This window comes from Danio rerio, chromosome 19, assembly GCF_049306965.1.
Source record: "Danio rerio strain Tuebingen ecotype United States chromosome 19, GRCz12tu, whole genome shotgun sequence".
Lineage (NCBI taxonomy): Eukaryota > Metazoa > Chordata > Actinopteri > Cypriniformes > Danionidae > Danio > Danio rerio.
Genome location: NC_133194.1, coordinates 37,403,517 through 37,425,537, shown reverse-complemented (window position 1 = coordinate 37,425,537; position 22,021 = coordinate 37,403,517). Strand labels below are relative to the sequence as shown.

The following is a 22,021-nucleotide window of genomic DNA, read 5'->3' as shown; positions in this document are numbered from 1 at the left end:
CTACAGGAAAGGTGAATTGAAAGTTAAAGTTCAATCGGTTTGGAGATGATTTATGATTTTAGTGGGATTAATGGTTAGAAAACTCCCTATATTTTTTAACATTTGAAAAATGCAGAGATATACAACTCTTAATTGAAATGTTTTTTAGTCAAGGCGTCATACTGAAATAAAAAGTCTAGGAATTGCTTGCATTTAGATGTTAAAAACGTAGATTTAGTTGCAGATATAGGCCATGATCATGTGCTGAGTTATACAAGTTAAACAAGACCACTTCAATGTGGTGATGTCATTGGCCCATGAACATTTTCTGCTTCTCAAACTATTTCATAACTGTAACAAGAGGCAACTTAACTTAATGTTAAAAAAGCTATTACATCATTATTTATCTTTATATGGACCTTTTTGGATCCTCGGATACTGTAGAAATCAAAAATGTAAAACAGGAAATACGTTAGGACCATTGATTTTGTTTACATCCCTTAAAATGGTCTATAAAGCACTGGAAAAATATGAATACAAATATAGAATCTCACTGGAAATGTTGTTTTTAATCATGATGTAGTTTCAAAATAAAGTTTTAGAGTTGCTAGATTTTAGACTGAAAAGCAATTAAGGTAAATTAATAGTACATATTGGCCACAGTTTTGTAATAAGCTTCTATGTAGCATGCAATCTTTATTTAGAAATATTATTTTATTCATGATGAGCTTTTAAAATAAACATTTAGAAGTTGTTGGCTTTTTTATATATATATATATATAAAAAAGAATTCTGTTAATTAACATATTGAATAAATAAAGCCTTGCTAGCATTTGACTGAAAAACAGTGAAGGAATATGATGAATATTAGTAGCACATATTGGCCAAAATCTAAATTTGAAAATAATATTTTATTCAAGATGAGCTTTCTCAATAAATATTTAGATGTTGCTAGCTTTTATTATTTAAAACATATTTCTATTAATTAACATATTGAATAAATGAAAAATTGCTAGCTTTCGACTGAAAAACAGTGAAACACTGAAAAGAAATTAAGGTAAATTAGTAGCACATATTGGCCAAAATCTTGTGCTGAGCATCTATGCAGCATGCTAACTTTTAGTTTAAAATATTATTTATTCAAGAGGAGCTTTCAAAATAAATATTTAGAAGTTGCTAGCTCATTTTGTAAGAATAAATAAATTATATTAATTCACATATTAAATAAATACAGAATTGCTAGCTTTTGACTGAAATAACAGTAAAGATGAATATTACTAGCACGTATTGGCCACGATCTTATGCTGAGCTTCTGTTATGATAGAAATACAGACTGAAAATGTTTTGAAATGTTATTTTATTTAAAATGTGATTCCAAAAATAAAAGGTTGAGGACTTTTAGACTAGAAAGATATAATAGGATATTAATAATGTGCTGATAATGATAATGTGTTGAGCTTTAATGTAAAATCAAAGGGTTACTGTACAGAAATACAGACTCTGATTGCAAATGTTGTTTTAGTCACTATGTGGTTCTAAAGTAAAAAGTTGCTTGCTTTTCGATTATAAAAATGAAGGAAAGTTAGTTTATTGAACACTGTCAAGTTCTACTACTCGCATTATTGTTGAAATGCAACAATTATTGAACGCAGACATCATAATTGTAGTTTGGCTTGACTTCTCCAAGTTTCCGATGGCCTAGAGTAGGCTACTCCAAGCATCTGACAGAGGCTGATCCAATTTACGGATGTCATTAACTAGAATTAACTTGTTTTGATCTTGGTGCAAAGCATGCTGGGAGCCTGGGGCTTATGTCGCCCGACGACAACAGGAGTATAAAACCCAGCGCACAGATGAATATTAACAAAGTGCGCACACAAGAGCTTTACTTCCAATCGGATCTTACACTCTTACATTCTCATCACTACCACTAATTATTATCAGCAGCCATGGTTCTGGAAGACTCCGATATGGAATTAGTTTTCGAGATTGAAGTTGCTGTGAGTACAGGGTTTTGGTTCATGCTTTTTAAGAGTTTTACGGAGCAGTTTGGTTGTTCTTGCATGGGTAAAGTTAATATTGGTGAGTCATCATAATTGGGGATTAATGCTTTGTAAAACATGGTTGAACATTATGTAATCGGACAAACAGATTTGATGGACTGTGAGCTTGTGGATTACAGATTCATAAACAAAGTACATTGAGTGATGAAATGTTTGCAGTTGGTCTTCGATTTATTCGCAGGAAAGTGTTACTTCATTGGAAAAGAAACGATACATAATGTACTCATTTTAAATTAATGTTAAATAAAAATGAAACCTTTTTAAATCATGATATAAATGCGATAAAGGAGTTTCCACTGAAGCAGCGTTCACAAGCTGTTGTTGAGATGTGTGCTGTAGTAGTGAATTACAGCGGAGGAGATTAATACAGCTAAGGATTGTTCAGCAGGTGCTGATCAGCACTTATTACCTTGTTGCATGCAGGAACGTGTTCAGTAATTTATAATGAATATGTGTAGTTTTTATTTTATTGGATAATTTTTTTTTACATTTTAAATTATTAAAAAAGGAAATGAGAAATGATTGAAGCTACACATAGGGGCCTGAGAAAAATGCTCATTTTAGAAGAACATTATGGATGGCACCTAAGGTTTTTGCATTTAACTCTTATAACACTACATATAAAGTGTTATAGGAGTTCAAATGCAAAAACCTTAAGTGCCATCTGTAATGTTCTTCTAAAATGAGGATTTTTCTCAGGCCGCTATATGTAGCCTCAATCATTTCTTATTGCCTTTAATGTGAAATAACTGATCAAACAGGAGGCTGAGAAAAATTCAAATCTTATGTTAAGCATTTCAGATGGCACTTAGAGGTTTTTGCATCTAAACTCTTTGTACTATATACATGTTTTTCAAACTTCTTATGTACTTAAAATATAAATGTATATACACGCATTTATTCATGGTTAGTTTGTGCATATTTAGTCATTATTCATCCACAGAATTCTTCTCATTCAGATTACATACAGTTGAAGTCAGAATTATTAGCCCCGGGAGAGAATTTTTTTATACACATTTCTAAACAATAGTTTTAATAACTCATCGCTAATAACTGATTTGTTTTTATCTTTGTCGTGATGACAGTAAATAATATTTTACTAGATATTTTTAAGACACTCATATACAGCTTAAAGTAACATTTAAAGGCTTATCTAGGTTAATTAGGGTAACTAGGCAGGTTAGGGTAACTAGGCAAGTTATTGTAAAACTTCTGTAGGCTATCGAAAATATAGCTTAAAGGGGCTAATAATTTTGACTCCAAAATGGCTTTTAAAAAAAATTTAAAACTGCTTTTATTCTAGCCGAAATAAAACAAATAAGACTTTCTCTAGAAGAAAAAAATATTATCAGACATACTGTGAAAATTTCCTTGCTCTGTGAAACATCATTTGTAAAATATTTAAAAAAGAAAAAAATTAAAGGAGGATAATAATTCTTACTTCAAGTGTATATTTCTATATTTATTTTTCACTTTATTGTTGATGTTATTGTGCAATTTCTTATTTGCTGCATACGGTCTCCTCTTCCCCGTGTAGGAACATGACGTGGAGACGCCGTATGGCAAAATCCACTGTACCATGAAAGGAGTTCCTAAGGCTGACCGGCCCGTCATCCTTACCTTCCACGATATTGGACTGAACCGTAAGCCTTTACATATCTCCAGCCATATAATGTTTTTTATTTGTTTAATCATAAAGCTGAAATTGTATACATAATGCTTCTGAAATAGACAAAAGCTGCTTCGACACCTTGTTCAGCCATGAAGATATGCAGGAGATCATGCAGCACTTCGCTGTTTGTCATGTCGATGCCCCAGGACAGCAAGAAGGAGCCAATACATTCTCCACTGGGTGAGTTACATTGCCTATAGATGTATCAGTGTGAGTGGATGTGTAGTGCAGATGAATAATCATTGACTTTTCACTATAGATATGAGTACCCGTCCATGGATCAGCTCTCTGAGACTCTTCCATCAATCCTGAAACATTTTGGGTGAGGTGTTTTTTTAATTATTATTATTATTATTTAAAGGGATAGTTCACCCCAAAATAAAAATTGTCACCAATTATCAAATGGTCAGCAACTTTGTCAACCTGAGTTTCTGTTGAACACAAAAGAAAAACATACAAAGAATGTTAAAAAGCCATTGACTTCCATAGCATTTATTTCCAACTTGTGTTCAGCGGAAAAACTAAGCTCTTTAAATGTTTGGAAACCACTTGAAGGTGAGAAATTGTACTCTCTTAAGCAGGGGTGGGCAAACTCGGTCCTGGCGGGCCGGTGTCCTGCACAGTTTAGCTCCAACTCTAATCAAACACACCTGCTTATGGTTTTCTAGTGATCTTGAAGACACTGATTAGCATGTTCAGGTGTGTTTAATTAGAGTTGGAGCTAAACTATGCAGGACACTGGCCCTCCAGGACCGAGTTTGTCCACCCCTGCTCTTATGTGTAAATGTACTCAATATATGGGTGAACTATCCCTTTAATTCTTTTCAGATGATCATTTTTGTCTTTATCTAACTGGTTTTCTTTAATATTATAGACTGAAGAGTGTGATCGGCATGGCTATTGGAGCCGGTGCTTACATCCTTTCTAAGTTTGCTGTGAGTTTCACTTCCTTTTTGTTCATTATTATTATTATTATTATTATTATTATTGCTGTTATTATGAAATGATATTCATGAAATATGAAATATTATGAAGTTTTAATCAAACCAGGATAGAGAGCTAAAGGTGTCCTGTGGATTTTGGCAATAATTTTGGCTAAAGTAGCTGCAGAGAAATGTCTCTCAGCATGACTCGCAGTTTCTTTTAATAAATAAGGGTTTACCAACACCGCTTTTCTTTTCCAGTTGGATTACCCTGCTATGGTGGAGGGCCTCGTGCTTATAAACATCAACCCATGTGCTGAAGGCTGGATGGACTGGGCCGCACATAAAGTAAGTGGCAACTGTTAAACTTCATTGCGTTTTTAATGCTTGTGTTTCTGTCCAGTTTTGCTCATTTTACACTTCAATTACAGATCTCTGGCTGGACTCATGCCATGCCTGACATGATCATCTCTCACCTGTTTGGAAAGGTTGGTTAAGTGTAAAGTTCAATGTAATCTAGAACATATTTCCTGTAGATGGTTTTCAAATTGGGTTGTGCTCACATTTGGTGCAATTGCTCAGCCAGTACTGTTTATTTCAGTAAACATGAACTCTGCTGTCTATATCTAATATACTAAATGCGTTTTTAAATCATAAATATTTTGTTTCAGGAGGAAATCCAGCAGAACCATGACCTCATTGGCAGGTACCGTCACCACATTGTGAATGAAATGAACCAGTACAATCTGCAGCTCTTTGTCAAGTCATACACTAGGTAAGCAGAGCACTACTATCAAACAAGTTTGGTCGAAAAATGGTGTTTTAGATTTGATGTCAATTTTTTTCATCTACTTCACAGCCGAAGAGACCTGGAAATTGAGAGGCCTGTAGCTGGTAGCCACATTAATGCCAGAACCCTGAAGTAAGTCCAAAACTAAGTCAGAATAAAAAAATATTTTTATACAATGCGGGATGGGTTTCTGTTTATGGATTATTATTTTAAGTTTAGGGTTGTTGCTTTGCTTTCAGGTGTCCTGCACTACTGGTGGTTGGAGACAGTTCTCCTGCTGTGGATGCTGTGGTAGGTTTTATTTTAAACTTTCATTTATGATTATACCATAATTATTCATTGTTTAAACCTGAATGAAAGCTATTTTAAAAATAGAAAATAAAATAAGTGTTTCTAAATTTGTGGTGTTTTTTTTATTTATTTATTTATTTATTTATTTATTTTTGTAATAATTATGGACAATACCAGTTTATTTTTATTACATTTGATTAAATAAGGAAATGTCTAAGGTGACTCAAATATAAATGACAAATATTTAATTGGATTTTTTTTTTTTAAATAAATTAGCACAAAACCGAAAAACAAAAGGTCAACAACAAAAAACAAATATACAAACATCCCAATGCAAATTTCCCCTTTATGGCTTTAACAGTAGAAACACATAGCTAACAGTCTGCAAACATCAAAGTCCTGCTGCATCACACAAATGCAAGTATATGTATAGGGTGCATCCACAACTACAATACAATAATAACAAATAAATAATATAAATCAATAAAAATGTAGAAGGGAAAATGTAAAAAAGATGTACGATACACAGAGAAAGCGAACCATTCAGTGTGTAACGGCAAAAAGGTTCTGTGTACCTTTATTACAAGCAAGCCTGGTGTGAAATGCATTGCAAGATTACAGTGAGGGAAAAAAAGGCAGGGTGGTGCAGGGGGATGTTTGGAGATTGTGTGAGTAAATTACAAATTTAAATTTAAATAATAAGTGCAATTAAGTTTAGAAAACCAATTTTAGTTGTATTTTACAATCCACTTTTTAAATTGTTTTTATTTACAGAAATCAGGGTGGTTCTAGTTAACTAAAGCAATGAAACTAAATTAATTTGTCACATAAAATAATTGTTGACTGAAATAAAATCATGATATTATTAAAATGTAAACAAAATATAAAAAAAAAACTCATTCAAAATATTATTAAACCTATCGATATAACACTGTATCAAATGTGAACTGAACTAAAATCACAGCAAATAAAACAATGTTTAAAATAATTTCATAATTTAACATAATTTAGTAAAAAAATCTTGTCTAACGAGAAATTAAATGTGTAATATCTTTCTAGCTATGTCACACAAAGTCAAATAACTACAATTAAAAATGATTAATATATTGTTTTAAAGACAGCTCTAAATTTTAAAATGATAGAGTCTATTTGCTGAAATCAGGGTCGCAAAAGCAATAAAATTGAATAAATCTATGCCAATAAATGTTGATAGGGGGAAAAAAAACATGGTATTACTAATATTTTTAAACAAAATATAAAAAACTAATTTAAAATATTATTAAACCTCTAGAAATAACACCATCAAAATATGAACTGAACCAAAATCACAGCAAATAAAACCAAATGTTTAATGTATCACTTAATTTAGTGAAAGATCAAGTCAAACAACAATTAAAATTCTTTCTAATTATCCAAAATCAAACAAAAAATGCTCAGGGGTAGCTTAAATAATGTGTCAGTGATCTTTGGGTAAGGGATTCATCAGAATAGACAGCAAAAATCAGACCAAGGCACTTGAATGTGGGGGAAAAAATGAAAGTCTTTCACATGGCTAATCCTTAAAAAACTGTTTTGGCAGAGAGCTGTCTTCATCAGGGTAACAGTCTTAACTAAATCACTCAAATTCAGATAACTGCAATTAAAATGATTAATATTGAGTTAAAGATGGCTCTAAATTTAAAAAGATACCAATGTTTACACTAAAAACTGAGAGAAACAAACAAATGGAATTGCTTTCTGAAAGATCTTGCACAGTCAATCAGAATCCCTCCTGCTTTAGCGAGCTTGAACATTTAAAGTGTATTATTCATGTTTCAAACCTTTTTGAATTTATTTCTTCTGTTAAACACAATGCGATGAATAACGTGTAACCATTGACTTCCATAGTACTTGTTTTTCCTACTTGGGAAGTCAATAGTTGCAAAATATCCTATTTGACAGAAGAAAATTTAAGTAAATAGTGTGTAAATATTTTTAATATGGACTGCATTAATATTGAACATGTCTGTTTTCTCTTCAGGTCGAGTGCAACACAAAGCTGGACCCGACCAAAACCACACTGCTAAAGGTAATTTCATTGAACCCAGCAGCTATTTATAGCCCAGACCACATGGAAAAGTCGGACACTGATAAGATTCCCATGGCTCAGCATTATCTAGTGACTAATTTACCCAGGTAGTGCAGAAGCTATGGACACCAGCTTGCTTCGGGGCTCAACCCTGACCTCATTTTCCACTGCCCGCCCTCAGGTGGACTAGAAATTAGCTTTATGGCATCCGAAAATGACCTATTTATCACTGATAAGTGCTGAGAGCGGTGGAGTTAATGGAGCACTGGGTGTTTTAGACACCTGTGTGAATGGCAAAACCAAAAATGAGAAGCTAGCAATGACGCATTTGTGTTCCCTCACATTTTAATGAACTCTCTTTCTGTCTTTCTTCAGATGGCTGACTGTGGAGGCCTGCCTCAGGTCGACCAGGTGTGTTTCTAACATTTATGATCATTTAGATTCCTTTTACGAGTTTGCTCAAGGTGTTGAATGATCATTAGGGATGAAGCGGTGCTAATCTCATTACGGGCAGCGTAGGCACACAGTTCTTAGTTTCTAATACGCGGCTTTCCACCTGTTGCCACCAGCTGTTCCACAACATGCGCTTTAAGAAATCTGTTTTCCATTTCAACACGATTAGCTGTTTGTGGATAAATGAACTGATTTCTGGTTTTACTTGTCTTTTAGCCTGGGAAGCTAACAGAGGCTTTCAAGTACTTCATTCAGGGCATGGGCTACAGTAAGTATTTTGCTTAATATGTTGTCTGTTTTAACATACAGCAAAGCCTTGTTTACCATGTTTTGTCTGAACCTCTGTGAAATTTAGCGTTAGTACTTAATACATTAGGTTGTGCTGCCCTCTAGTGGTGTGGTTTTGCTCATTTTAAATCTAACTTTCTCACCCTGACCTTTGTGTAACCTTCATAACGCATCTATATTTAAGTAATACTTTTTTGCAGGTCATTATATAATGAAACAGGCATACATTAATGTTTTAATACTAAAACCATGTTGCTGATGCACAGCTTTTCATTAAACTGAATGTTTTACCATTGTATTTCTGAAATTCTGTTTTTATTTATTTGTAAAACTTATGATTGCTATAAAAAATATATTTTTATAGATATTTTTTTGAACAAATAAAATATTAATCTGAAAAAAAAAATTCTTGCAAAAATGTCCCAAACAGTGATTTAATGCTGAAATGTTTGTCAAATGTAGGCCTATGTTTTTTTTTTTTTTTTGAGAATGAGATTTATATATATATATACATACATACATACATACATAGGGAAAAGGCTATTCATATTTTACAAGTATTTTTCGAAATGTGGCTCTGATGAAATAAAACACACAATTGAAAATGTATTAATTTTATTTAGTAAATACGATACTTGCAGGGTCATTTAGGCCCAATCCCAATTCAATTTTTTCTATACTGTAAAAAGGTACTTGCCAGCCACTAGACTTTTCTGACAGGGTATTCGAGTGTCACCGATGGTCAGAATGTTGTGGGACTGCTATACAGGAGTTGTTTTTGTTGTTGTTATAAGGGGGCATGTCCTCATAATCAGTTTCAACATTGTAATATTTAGATCTTACCATACTAATGTCCTTATATACCCCACTCAAACACAGAACTGCCAAAACATTGAGCAGAAAATCAATCCTAACCCCTAAACTTTGATCAGCAGTGCATCTGAATATGAGTTCATAATTTATATATTAGTCAACATTTGAAGTGGATTATAACCTTTCATTTAAAGTTGTCCTAAAACCATTGAACAACCTCTATTCTTGTCATATTACAATTTTGAGATTTAAAACAAAAAATTATCCACTTCAAATGTTAACTACTGCGTGCATGCAACTAAGGTCTAGTAGGTAATCTACCAAAATGCTATCTGTTAGTATATTTTTAAAACACAGTCCCTCCTTTGCCATTCAAAGCCACGCCACCTGAAATCACGAACTCTCATTAGATGACAATAGACAACCCACTAGATCATGTCATTTGCCAGTTACAAGACTTTTTAGTACTTTTATAATAGTACAATTCAAAACAAAAAATGTATCATATCTAGCATTTTTTTCAGTTTTGTAGCGAGGAAACTTGTCAGGATGTGCAATATTTCATGCATGCAAGGATCGCTGGTCTTACTCGCATGTTTTGTTCTCCAGCGACTACTGTATGCTTAGTGGTTGGCCAGAGGGGTGCAGGAATTACACTTAGCTATTACTAAGCCATACCTGCATGCTATTTTAGAGCGAATATTCAGAGTAGTGGTAAACAATATATAGAGTGTGTCACAGATTGTCATTGTTCAAAAATGAACCAAAGTGAATATAAAACCAACTTCACCTCAGTAAAGCAGGCTAGACAATATAGCGCTGTTTACTGATGTCTTGTTGTTAAACCAATAATGAAGTTTTTTTATATAATGCTGTGAAAGGTCCCTTATGAAACTGAAAATTGTCACATGTATCATTCGCAGAGATTTCAGTGGCTGAACAACATTTCTGTGCTTATAGCCCAATCATAACAACACAATCTACATCAGCTTTGGGGGGCTAAAGTAGTTTTAAAACAGAACATTACCCGTCTTAACATAAATACTTTAGCCATGGTGTCGTCCTTCCTCCAGCGTGCAAAAGTATCTCCAATATTGATTTAGGATTTTAAAAAGTTTTGATTCAGCATTAGTTTTTACCTTCTCATGTGCACATCATGATCCTGGCATGCGTGCATGTGCAAATGGCAGATCTGCGTGAACGGTTGCGTGGATGTAGAAATCTACATTTGTTGACAGACAGTTTGGGCAACTCTATCAGTATCATGGGAATTATCGGCTCAACAATATTTAATTGGATGAACATTTTATTAGTTTTATGCCTTACCCAGAATATAAAAATGTATATAAACACATTTAGATTATTTACTTTTAATCAGTACTATTGGAATGTAAAGAGACTTTCAACCAGCACAACAAAAAATGCTTCTGAAGACAATCCCCTGCTGCACCTTTAAGCATCATACACAAACATTGATAATCAAACTTAAAATCATTAAGCCGTGCGTCCTAATCATCTGTTCTCTCCCTCTCAGTGCCCTCTGCCAGTATGACCCGCCTGGTCCGCTCCCGCACAGCATCCGGATCCAGCATCACCTCCTTTGACGGCAACCGCAGCAGGTCACACACCAACGAGGGCAACCGCAGCCGCTCGCACACCAACGAGGGTCGAGCCCGAGCTCACACCTCCGAAAACCAGCGCGGGCGCTCGCACACCGACAACATGGACAGTTCTGTGGACCAGACCCCCAAGTCCACCGAAGTGTCCTGTTAAACTCACACACATGCATTATAAACCAATCAGTTCTGACTGTGCTGCGCTGCCACTAACTCACACACGCACACCGTTTCCCTCTCATTTCAGTAGTCGGAGAGCATTTACGCCAAAGTGCGCTTAAGACTAGATTTCCTCAGGGGGAAGCGCTGTGTTTCTGAAGGAGTGGATGGAGAATTTCTTTTCTTTTTCCACCCTGCACAATGGCTGTCTTGTTGGTGGTGGTGGTGTTGTTGTTGTTAGAGGCAATGCAGCACAGAGACATCGTGATGGTCATCATCCAAGTAAGATGGCCACGTTTTTTTTTTTTTTTTTTTGGTTGTTGATCTGTAGTCTGCAATTTGTTTTCACTCATTATACCACACTTTTACATGCTAGTTTGAGCGCATAATTAATTGTATAATCTGTATATGCTGAATGGACCTTGTTGAAGGGATTGTTTGACCACAGAGTAGAGATGAATTTCTTTTTTTTTTTTTTTCTTTCTTTTTGTTCATGATGCTAACCTTCCTAAGTGTTGATCTGCGTTTTCCATGTTGGGAGTGTTCTGTTATTTTGGGTTGTATTTGTAACATTGTGATTGACATTTCTTAAAAGTGATTTTAAATGATTTGTATGGGGTCAAATGAATCTTGAGATTAGTTCAAATTTAACCAATTTGTAGATATAAGAATATGAGAAAATGGCTGTATATGAGTATTATAATATTTTGTTTGTTTATAACTTTTATGACTGATGATGATTTCTATGCAATCAAGCACAACAGAACAAAATGTGCCATGGATTCCTCTACTGGGACTGGATGCTTTTTTTGTTTTCTTTTTTTTTGGCTTTGAAAGAGTGAAAGATCGCCGGGAAAGAGAAAGAGATGAATATAAGCAACTCACCTGCTCTTCCCCATACACACACATACACATATATATACACACACACACACACATACATTAAAACAAATGCTTGCAGCTTGGTAAGGCACCTCGCTTTGTAAAGATGTAAAACAACTTGATGCACAGCTTTTTTAATGGAATAACAGTTTGTATTTATTAAAAAAAGGAAAATAAAAAGCTGGTTACTTGATTTGTTTTTTGTCTGTTTATTTGGCGATTACGTGACAAAACGCTGTTATATGCATGACATTCTACATGTGTCATATAAGAGCATATATGTGAAGACATTACAAAAACTGTACATTATTAACACATACATCTTGCATAAATTAAGGTAGTTTGACTACAGAAGTCAATAAACTTGCCTTTTTCGATGGGCTACTTATTAATTTTTACAAACAAATTTGTCACTGTGACTCTGTCAAAAGTTGATTATATATACCCAATGGCCACTATATTAGGTACACCTGTCCAACTGCTTGTTAACGCAAATTTCTAATCAGCCAACCACATGGCAGCAACTCAATGCATTTAGGCAAGTAGACATGGTCAAGATACTCTGCTGCAGTTCAAACTGAGCATCAGAATGGGAAAGAAAGGTGATTTAAGTGACTGAACGTGGCTTGGTTGATGGTGCCTGAGTATTTCAGAAATTGACGATTTTCTGGGATTTTCATGCACAACCATCTCTAGGTTTTACAGAGAAAGGTCAGAACAAGCGAAAATGTCAGTGAGCGGCAATACTGTGGGTGCAAATGCCTTTTTGATGCCAGAGGTCAGAGGAGAATGGCCAGACTTGTTTGAGCTGATAGAAAAGCAACAGTAACTCAAGTAACCACTCATTACAAATGGAGGTATGCAGAAAAGCATCTCTTAAAGCACAACACATCGAACCTTGAGGCAGATGGGCTACAGCAGCAGAAGACCACACCAGGTGCCACTCCTGTCAGCTAAGAACAGGAAACTGAGACTGCAGTTTGCACAGGCTCACCAAAATTGACAATAGAAGATAGAAAAAACGTTGCCTGGTCTGATGAGTCTCGATTTCTGCTGCAAAATTTGGATCGCAGGATCAAAATTGGTGTCAACAACATGAAACCATGAATCCATCCTACCTTGTATCAATGGTTCAGGCTGGTGGTGGTGGTGTAATGATGAGGGGGATATTTTCTCGGCACACTTTGGGCTCATTAGTACCAACTGAGCATTGTATTAACGCCACAGCCTACCAGAGTATTGTTGTTGAACATGTCCATCCCTTTATGATCACAATGTACCCATTTTCTGATGGCTACTTCTGAACACGCCATGTCATAAAGTGCGAATCATCTCAGACTGGTTTCTTAAACATGACATTGAGTTCACGGTACTCAAGCGGCCTCTACAGTCAGCAGATCTCAATCCAATAGAGCATCTTTGGGATGTGGTAGAACAGGAGATTCACATCATGGATGTGCAGTTGACAAATCTGCAGCAACTTCATGATGCTATCATGTCAATATGGACTAAAATCTCAGAGGAATTTCCAGGACCTTTTTGAATATATGCCACAAAGGATTAAAACAGTTCTGAAGGCAAGAGGGGGTCCAACCCAGTACTAGCAAGCTGTACCTAGGAAAGTGGCCAGTGAGTGTATTTTCAATGGTTAAATATGATGTCCCATTTTGGTATTTGCAGCAAGTGATTAATTTAGACTGTACAAAGTTTTAGCAAAAATAAAACTTGTGGATGAAATATTCCACTACCACTTAGTGTAACATATTTATGTAAAAATGAAACAACACACTCATTCTGATCTGTACTTATTTGATATATAAAATAATAAGTGATTGTGGTACATTGAACGATATTATGATGCTAATTACGGTCTTTTAATATGCAATCAAATATTGATTCTTGTTCTAAATGTGCCTGATAAGAGCTGTTTTATTTATATATAAACTAATATTACATTGAATGATGGTGTCTTTTCTGTAAATCATGGAAAAATTACATGCTTAAAAATTCTTGTTCGACTTTGACCCACTTATTAATATGAAATAATCACATAAATTAGGATATATATCACTTACTCACTATGCATTGGCTTAGTCCCTGATTTATCAAAGGTTGCCACAGAGGAATGAACCTCCAATTACTCTGGCATATATTTTATTTTTCCAATAGGAAAATGTCTTATATAAAGAAAAATGCCCCTAAAACAACTGTCTGTTAAATATGATCAATTTTATAAATCCAAGTCTTCATATTGACTGTATCTACGCAGTTTCAGATCTCCCGCTTCTCATGGTACTGTTCTAGATCAGTAAATATGTCATTAGGGTTCTTACAACTCAGGTTGCAGAAGCAGGCATTGATCCACATGACCTGCCAGGTGAATCCGGGGCCGTTCGGGCACTGGAAGTCGACTTCAATAGTTTTGGATTTGTAGGGGATGCAGCAGCGCTCGTCTGTACACACTCCACAGTACTTGGGCCGGTAGGTGTTTGTGCTGGTGCAGCCTGAGATGGTGAAGTTTTGAGGCTTCTCTGCTCTGTAGATGTTCAAGCACTTCTTTCCAGGCTTGTGGAGACACAGCACAGGGTTATTTATTAACAATATTGCATCTCAAGACTGATGTTTAAATTGGCCGTGACCTGTTTTTTGGATTGGATAGCAGTTTTTCAAAACATTTTTTGAATAGACCACCAATGGGAACTTCTGCATGCATGTTTATATTCATTTTAAGATAACACAATATCAATGTTCAAGTACAAATGAAATCAAAATTAAGCATATGATTTTGTTATCTTACATTGCTAGATTTGTGCATTTCATTAAGAAAGAAAAAATATTTGCCCTTGTAATCTAAAATTAAAATCTGGAAAATGCACTTCCTGTTTGTTTTCAGTTCAATTTTCAGATTTTCTGTCTGTCTGAGGTATTAGGCATGGCTGACATACTTTACCACGCTGCTCCAAATATCAGTTTGACAACAAACAGAAATGGTGAGGTGGAGGTGTCAGGTTGTAACAACTCTTCCAAAACTCTTATCCCGATCTTTCTAAATGAAATGACTACTTTACTACGTCCAATCAGCTTGCAGTAGAACAAACAAGCCACGCCCACTGTTTTCTTGTTTAATATTAGTTTCTCTAGGAACTGCAACACAATACATTTCATTTATTTATTTTCATGAATAAATAAAATGTATTTTAATTTTCATCTGTTTTCCGGAGCCGGTTCGCGGGGGCAGCTGTCTTAGAGTGCTTTCACATCTGTAGTTCGCTTCATTTGGTCCGGACCAAGCGCAATAAATGATACATTGTTGCATCCTCTGCCGTCTTTAGGTCGTTTTCACACCACACTGCTGGCTTTGGTCCGAACCAGTTGAAATGAACCAAAATGCAGTCATCTGACAAAATCCACATCTCTCATTGGCCAGATGTTGTTGAACATCTTTCCTAAACTGCTTATTGATTGGTCAAAATTCACGTGCGGGAAAATGCCAGTGAACTCCCGCAAGTAAACAAAACCTTTTACTCTAGAGGGACGACTGCGCTGGCTGATTGGATCCCTGCTTTAGACAAACTATACATTATAGAAATGAAGCGCAGCCGCGGCTGAAAAACAGTGTTTAATGCATCGCTCGTCATTTCAGGAGGAGGCGTGAATTAATTTAGCTAAACTGCGACATGGTCATCTTGCGGAAATATTACCAACGATCCATCAGGTAATGTTTTTCCCCTCTCTCTCTCTCTGTTGGTAAAGCACTGTCAACAAATATTTTTCCTCCATATCCCATAATACACAGCGCATCGGCCTACGGCAGCTGAATTAGTCCAAAAGTCGCAGTACTTTTTGCGGTTGGACCTGTTTTAGTACGGATCATATTCTCACCACAAACGAACCGCTCCAGGGTTTGTTTGAAAGCGTACCGAGACCACCTCTTCAAGCAGGTCTCGGTACGCTTATTTGGTCCGCTTTTGGTGCGCACTCGAGTACGATTGCTGCATTCACACCTGCCCAAACGAATCGTACCAAAAGGGGAAACGAACTCTAGTGCGATTCAACCGAACTAAATAAGGCAGGTGTGAAAGCACCCTTAGGAGAGAAACCCAGACTTCCCTCTCACCAAACACCTCCTTCAGCTCCTTCGGGTGTATTCCGAGTCATTCCCAGGTCAGCCAAGAGACAGTCGCTCCAGCGTATCCTGGGTCTTCCCCAAGGCCTCCGACAGGTGGGACATGCCTGGAACACCTTCCCAGGTAAGCACTTCTCTTGATGTGGAGGAGCAGTTGCTCTACTTTGAGCTCCTGGTGTCAGAGCTCCTCACCCTATCCAAAAGGTTGTGCCCTGCCACCCTACGAAGGAAACTAATTTCGGACGCTTGTACCCAAGATCTTCTCCTTTCGGTCGAGACCCAAAGCTCATGACCATAGGTGAGAGTAGGAACATAGATTAACCAGTAAATTGAGAGCTTTTCCTTTTGGCTCAGCTTTTTCTTTACCACACGGATAGATATATCGACCGCATTACTGCTGCCGCTGCACCAATCCGCCTGTCAATCTCACATTCCATCCTTCCCTCCCTTGTGAACAAAACCCAAGATTCTTGAACTCCTCCACCTGGGGTAAGGACTTTTCCCTAACCTGGAAATGGCAACCCACCTTTTTCCTGTGGAGCACCATGGCCTTAGACTTGGAGGTGCAGACTCTCAGCCCAGCTATGTCACATTTGGCAGCAAACCGCCCCAGTGCATGCTAAAGGTCCATGTTCGATGAAGCCAACAGAACAACATCAATACAACAACATCAACCAATTCTGTTCTTAATTTTTATGGACAGAATTTCAAAGCGCAGTCTTTGGCTGGATGTTGCATCACAATACAAAAAAAATAAAAATAATAATAAACGGTTGCAGCTTTTGGTTCATGTGGACTTTCATACTTTAGAGTTATTTCCAGCTGGGTTTTTTTCACTCTTCTCCTCCACTCACAGCAAATCTGTTGTTTTGGCAGATAGTCTAAAAACAGCTTATATTAAAGACAAACAAAATTGTTTTGAGTTCTGAAATTTGCTGGATGTTTTTCTTGAACAATGACCTCTAATATGTCAAAAGATCAAGGCTTCTCATTTCATGACCCCTTTAAATATGACAGTGAACTCGAGTCTTGTGTTGTTGATGTACCTTGATGTGTTTCGTGATATCCACATTGCAGGGCCGGATGTTGCAGAGTCTGCTCTCGTTGACCATCTCACACTTTTTGTTGTTGTTGGTGATTCGTAAAGAGACGCCACGACCGCAGGTCTTCGAGCAGGGACTCCAAGAGGTTGTCTGGGCCACACAGTTCTTATGCCAGTTCTTCTTCACGCTGGACAGAGCTGTAGACCATGCAGACCACACAATGATAAATAATGATAGCTTGCCTAGTTAAACTTTTTAAAACATGTTATCATCGTCTAAAATGGTGGTTTACCATTGGCTGCTAAATACTGTATGTGTATCAGTTATATCAGTGAGCAGAGATCGTACCCGCCATCGTGTGTCGCGGTGCGGTCTTGCGCCCCCTTCTGGATTCATCACAGATCCACAGCTCACAGCATTGGCCGTGGACTTTAACCCTCTGCGGGTTCTGGCACCAAACCCTGGGCGGCTGAGACTCATTGCACAACGGCACACACCCGATCGCCCCGTTCACACAAAGACACTGATATTTGCAGTTGGGCTGAAAGCTCTGTCCATTGCGATAAATCACACCATTGTGCTCACAGCCAGTGCCTGGCAGAACTGAACAACGACAAAGAGTAGAGCTGCACAGTTAATCGACAAAATATTGCAATCCCCGCTCATGAGACACCCATGAGACGATCACTGTGGTGCTACAAACAATCCAGTTATCAAGAAGAACAGGGATAAGAGTGTATAGTTGGGACAAGCAACCATAAAAGGATTAGTTCAGCCAAAAAACAAGAAAATTCTGTTATTAATTACTCAACCTCATGTTGATGAAATCACCTGAGACCTCCGTTCATCTTGGGAATACCAGTCAGGGTGTGCATTTACTATGGACATTATAACAATTTGCCACAAGTGTCAGTAGTGCAACACGTAAGCGTTGTATTGGCTAAAGTAAATGTACACAAAAGATAAACAAAATTTAAAAGATCTTTTTGTTTAAAAGATAAACAAAATTAGTTTTACAGATGTTTTGGTGCACAAAAATTTTCTTGGGGCTCCTTATGATTACAGTTGAACCACTGAAGTCACACGAACTCTGAATGTCTTCTGAATGGAGGATGAGGGAGCTCTCAGGTTTCATTTAAAGTATCTTAATTTTTGTTATGAACATGAACAAAGGTCTCTGATGATTGGAACAACTTAAGTGTGATTAATTGATAAATTTAATATTTTTGGTTTAACTAATCCCTTAAAAATGTTGTCGTTACTGAACAATTCAAGAAAATCTTCAAAACCTTCTGGTAATCAATACAGAGCACTCACAGCAAAAACAAATATTTTTAAGAAATCTTTTATACCGTCTACTATTATTATCTCAAACAAATGACCATAAAGTAGTTCATTTGTTATTCTGTGACACTGTGCATCTGTTTGTGGTTTTATAGCCAGGGTTGTGTGTTGGGTGCCGCAGTGGCGCAGTGGGTAGCGCTGTTGCCTCACAGGCAAGAAGGTCGCTGGTTCACACTATAACTACACACAGTTCTGTCCAAGCAGCTTACAAACGTTGATTTTCACCATTGAAGGCCTTTAAATGGTTAATTTGAAAAAATTAGCAATTTTGTCAGTACCTCTGGTAAATTACTTTTATTTTGTTGAGTTAACTATTCAGAATTGTGAAAGAATTTTGATCTCCACTGATCCCAAAAATTCTGCATCTCTAACTTTAATAGTAAAATAACTGGTAAAACTTAATTTTGATGGTCCATTTGAGAATTACTAGACTGTCTGCTAAATATCTCTTGATACTGCTTCTAAACAGACATTAAACTGACCATATGAAACTTTGCAAGTACTTGTCAACTTACACTAACCCTAACCCCAACCCTAACAGTCTACTTATGATCTAATGAGAATTAGTTGATATGTAGATGCAATGTAACTAAATTCAACAAACTGACCGATAAAATAAAGTGTGACCAAATAACTTAGTTAAAATACCAAGACAATGCGTATAAAATGTAGGTGAAGAGGATGAATAATTCCTCTCAGCTTTTCCTGGTTGTTTCCTGTCACCTTAATCCAGCCTTTAAATCTTCATCGTAATCTAGTCTAAGAGCGGAAGACAGTGTTAATGAGAAGGTTGTGTTAGTACAAGGACACTTACACGCACATACTCCTTTTTCGTACCTAGGCTTGTCTGCACTGTAATCACAGTAAAGGCCGCGATGATGGTCACAGTTTTCTTTCTCATTGCAAGCCTCCCTGACCTGTTTGGCACAGGCTCTGCAGCAATCGCAGCCATCCATAAGCAGACTGACACCTGGCGGGCACATGGGAGGAGTTTTGGGGCATTTGCAGGGCCATTGGCAGTACTGGCTGCGATTATAGGGCTGCGGGGTGATGGGTTCTTCAGTGGACAGCAGGTTAGAAGAATCCTGAGCAGATGCACTATGGATCTGTGAAACACAAGTTCCAACAGGTTTATGTTTCTGATGCATTTAGGCTTTTGTAGCAACACCAAAATTATTTTTCTCTATGTGCTGTAAATGGTGAAATTTATTAATTGCTGAAAAAAACATTTTTGTAGGTGTAATCTAATATAGTTAAAAGTTTATTATATATTATACTCCTTTATGATCACATTTTTTTTCTAATCTTAGAAAAATACAAATCACTGAAAAAGCTTAAGAGTTGTTATTAGGTAACTGTTTTGTGATGGAAAGGATTTTGTGACAATAAAATCTGTTTTGTGAAAGTATAAAGGTTTTTAAAAAAATATACAACAGTATAAATTTATATATACAACAGTTCTGCAATCTGATTGGCTGATAGCTGTGCAATATTAAGCACTCAGCCTCTTCACCCTTCTGTATTACTCCGCCCACATAGAGTGACAACAGATCAATAAACCCACTACAGATTGACAAGTATTGCAGCAGTTGGACAACATAATCTACTTTTGAGGCTTTTTAAATGCGATAATAGTTGTTTAGATTGCAACTTTGCAGTTTATTTATAAGCACAGTGTCTACTTTAAATATTCATAATTGCAGAAATACAGCACATCGGCATCCATCAGCTTGTCATACTGAGCAGAGCAAAGAAGTTTGACTCTCCGCCACAAGATGGGGACATAGACCGTATAATAAATCCCTTAAAGGAAAAAAAGTATGCATAATTTCAAACTTGGGAAACTCAATGACTTTCTAAGTCGATCTCTCTGATGTGGTGCTGTATTTATAACATAGTAATCTGGTAGTGTTTGCTTTGCTTTGGCTTTTGCATGTTAATTATTGTGGTATCCTGATTGCAACAAAGAGTAACTGGGAAATGTCTCCAAACAGATGGCATTTCATGCTGTACAGCCTTATAATCTTAAAATGTCAGCAAAATCACCTGTTTTGTCATCACTCTTAACATTGCACTAGTTAGTTTAGATAATTATTCAAATACTAGCTCTAAAGTGACGTTGGTGAAGTAGCAAGGGTTTTCTGGAGCTTATCTAACAAAACAAACTATGATAACGATCCAAAAACTAGTACACCCTAATGTATGTTCTAAAAAAATATTAAATACAAATTTAAAAAAGAGAAAAAAAATCAAGAGAAGCAAATTTTCTTTTTTTATTTAGTTGAGATTTTGTAGGTTGTCATTTTTTGCAATATTTTGCTTGAATTTAATTGTATTATCTTTCCATTTTTAAATATGTTTGGTGACTAAAATACTTTTTAAATAAATATATAAATCTGTTGAGAGAGAGAGAATTAAAATACATCTAGTACACTACACTATATAGTTTTTTTTTGCACATATATTAATTAGATTGTTTTAAAATATTTTTCAAAAGCTTAACACTGCAATGCTTTTAAATTACATACGACAAACAAAATGATCCAGATTGTTGTTTACAGCTGTAGGATCTTTACCCCCTGACTTCTTATAGCCTGGGTCAGATAAGTAGCAGCTATGTCAAGTTTAGGGCAGGATAAGTATGCCTTCTGGGTGACGGTTTTAAACAATGTCTGTCGTGTTGATAGACATAACGGAGTGAATTAAGATTCATAAATTTCAAATGATTCAATCTAATATTGTTTTAATGATTCATTTGCGTCCACAGGGCGGCAGTAAACTCTCACACATCCCAATATTACATGCTGTCATTACATTCCTTAAATGAGTCAAACATGATGTCATTCATTGAGAATTCCCGTCATTGAAGTGTTAATCCTTTGTGCATTTTAGATAATTAATTAAGACGTGTATTGATTTTTGTGCAAAGTTAGATCAAATACAAACCAATCTGAATCATATTCAGATTATATTAAGTGTACAGGTATGCACATATAAAACTAATTGTAATACGCAGACAACAAACCTTGTTAATAGAAATATAGTTCTAGATAATTTTATATATTATTTTATTAATAGCATCTTACACACAAATATAATTTCCACTGCATGTCATGTTTAAACTAGACAGTCATTGCAAGCAACTAACAAACAAACAAATAAAAATTACGTAGGTATTATAATGTTTAAGTAAAGAACACATAAGACAAATATAGATTTTTCATGTAATGACGATACAAATAGCTCTTATGAATAGGATTGCTTCTTACCTGTGGTGCACAAGCAGAAAGTAGGGACCACATTAGAATCCAAGACATCACTGGTCACGACTGATAAATGCATTGAATCCAGAATTAGACGATTTAAAAAATTGTCCATACGCGAGCAGGATCCATTCATCAGATGGGAGTCGCGCTCGCACACACAAAGGCATGCGCACTTTTACACATCTATACACCGCTGGAGCTACTGGAAAGTTTTCATACTCTTCATCCCTGTTGACGTCAGAACC

The 22,021-nt window shown here is 36.2% G+C and overlaps 2 protein-coding genes across 5 annotated transcripts in view; one reads left to right on the top strand and one right to left on the bottom strand.

The window, feature by feature from the left end:
- Positions 1-12,190, top strand: part of ndrg1a (N-myc downstream regulated 1a) — a 27,577-nt gene extending 15,387 nt beyond the window's left edge. For 2 of the 3 annotated variants that reach the window (XM_073931204.1, NM_213348.3), the window contains exons 4-16: positions 3,580-3,685; positions 3,774-3,894; positions 3,974-4,036; positions 4,589-4,649; positions 4,899-4,985; positions 5,069-5,125; positions 5,309-5,412; positions 5,497-5,559; positions 5,667-5,718; positions 7,739-7,786; positions 8,162-8,197; positions 8,456-8,507; positions 10,875-12,190. In XM_073931204.1, coding sequence (XP_073787305.1) covers positions 3,580-3,685; positions 3,774-3,894; positions 3,974-4,036; positions 4,589-4,649; positions 4,899-4,985; positions 5,069-5,125; positions 5,309-5,412; positions 5,497-5,559; positions 5,667-5,718; positions 7,739-7,786; positions 8,162-8,197; positions 8,456-8,507; positions 10,875-11,113 — 1,089 coding nt within the window. In that variant the 3' untranslated portion in view covers positions 11,114-12,190. Of the gene's footprint in view, positions 1-1,844; positions 1,980-3,579; positions 3,686-3,773; positions 3,895-3,973; positions 4,037-4,588; positions 4,650-4,898; positions 4,986-5,068; positions 5,126-5,308; positions 5,413-5,496; positions 5,560-5,666; positions 5,719-7,738; positions 7,787-8,161; positions 8,198-8,455; positions 8,508-10,874 lie in introns of those variants that run through there. The other variant, NM_001128353.1, reaches the window with a different exon arrangement.
- Positions 12,118-22,021, bottom strand: ccn4a (cellular communication network factor 4a). Of its 2 annotated transcripts, none has more exons than XM_073930936.1 (5): positions 21,780-22,021; positions 19,348-19,616; positions 17,515-17,769; positions 17,170-17,363; positions 12,118-14,562 (listed from the first exon to the last, which is right to left on the bottom strand). In XM_073930936.1, exons 2-5 carry the CDS (start codon positions 19,460-19,462, stop codon positions 14,269-14,271), a joined length of 858 nt encoding a protein of 285 aa, XP_073787037.1. In that variant the 5' UTR covers positions 19,463-19,616; positions 21,780-22,021; the 3' UTR covers positions 12,118-14,268.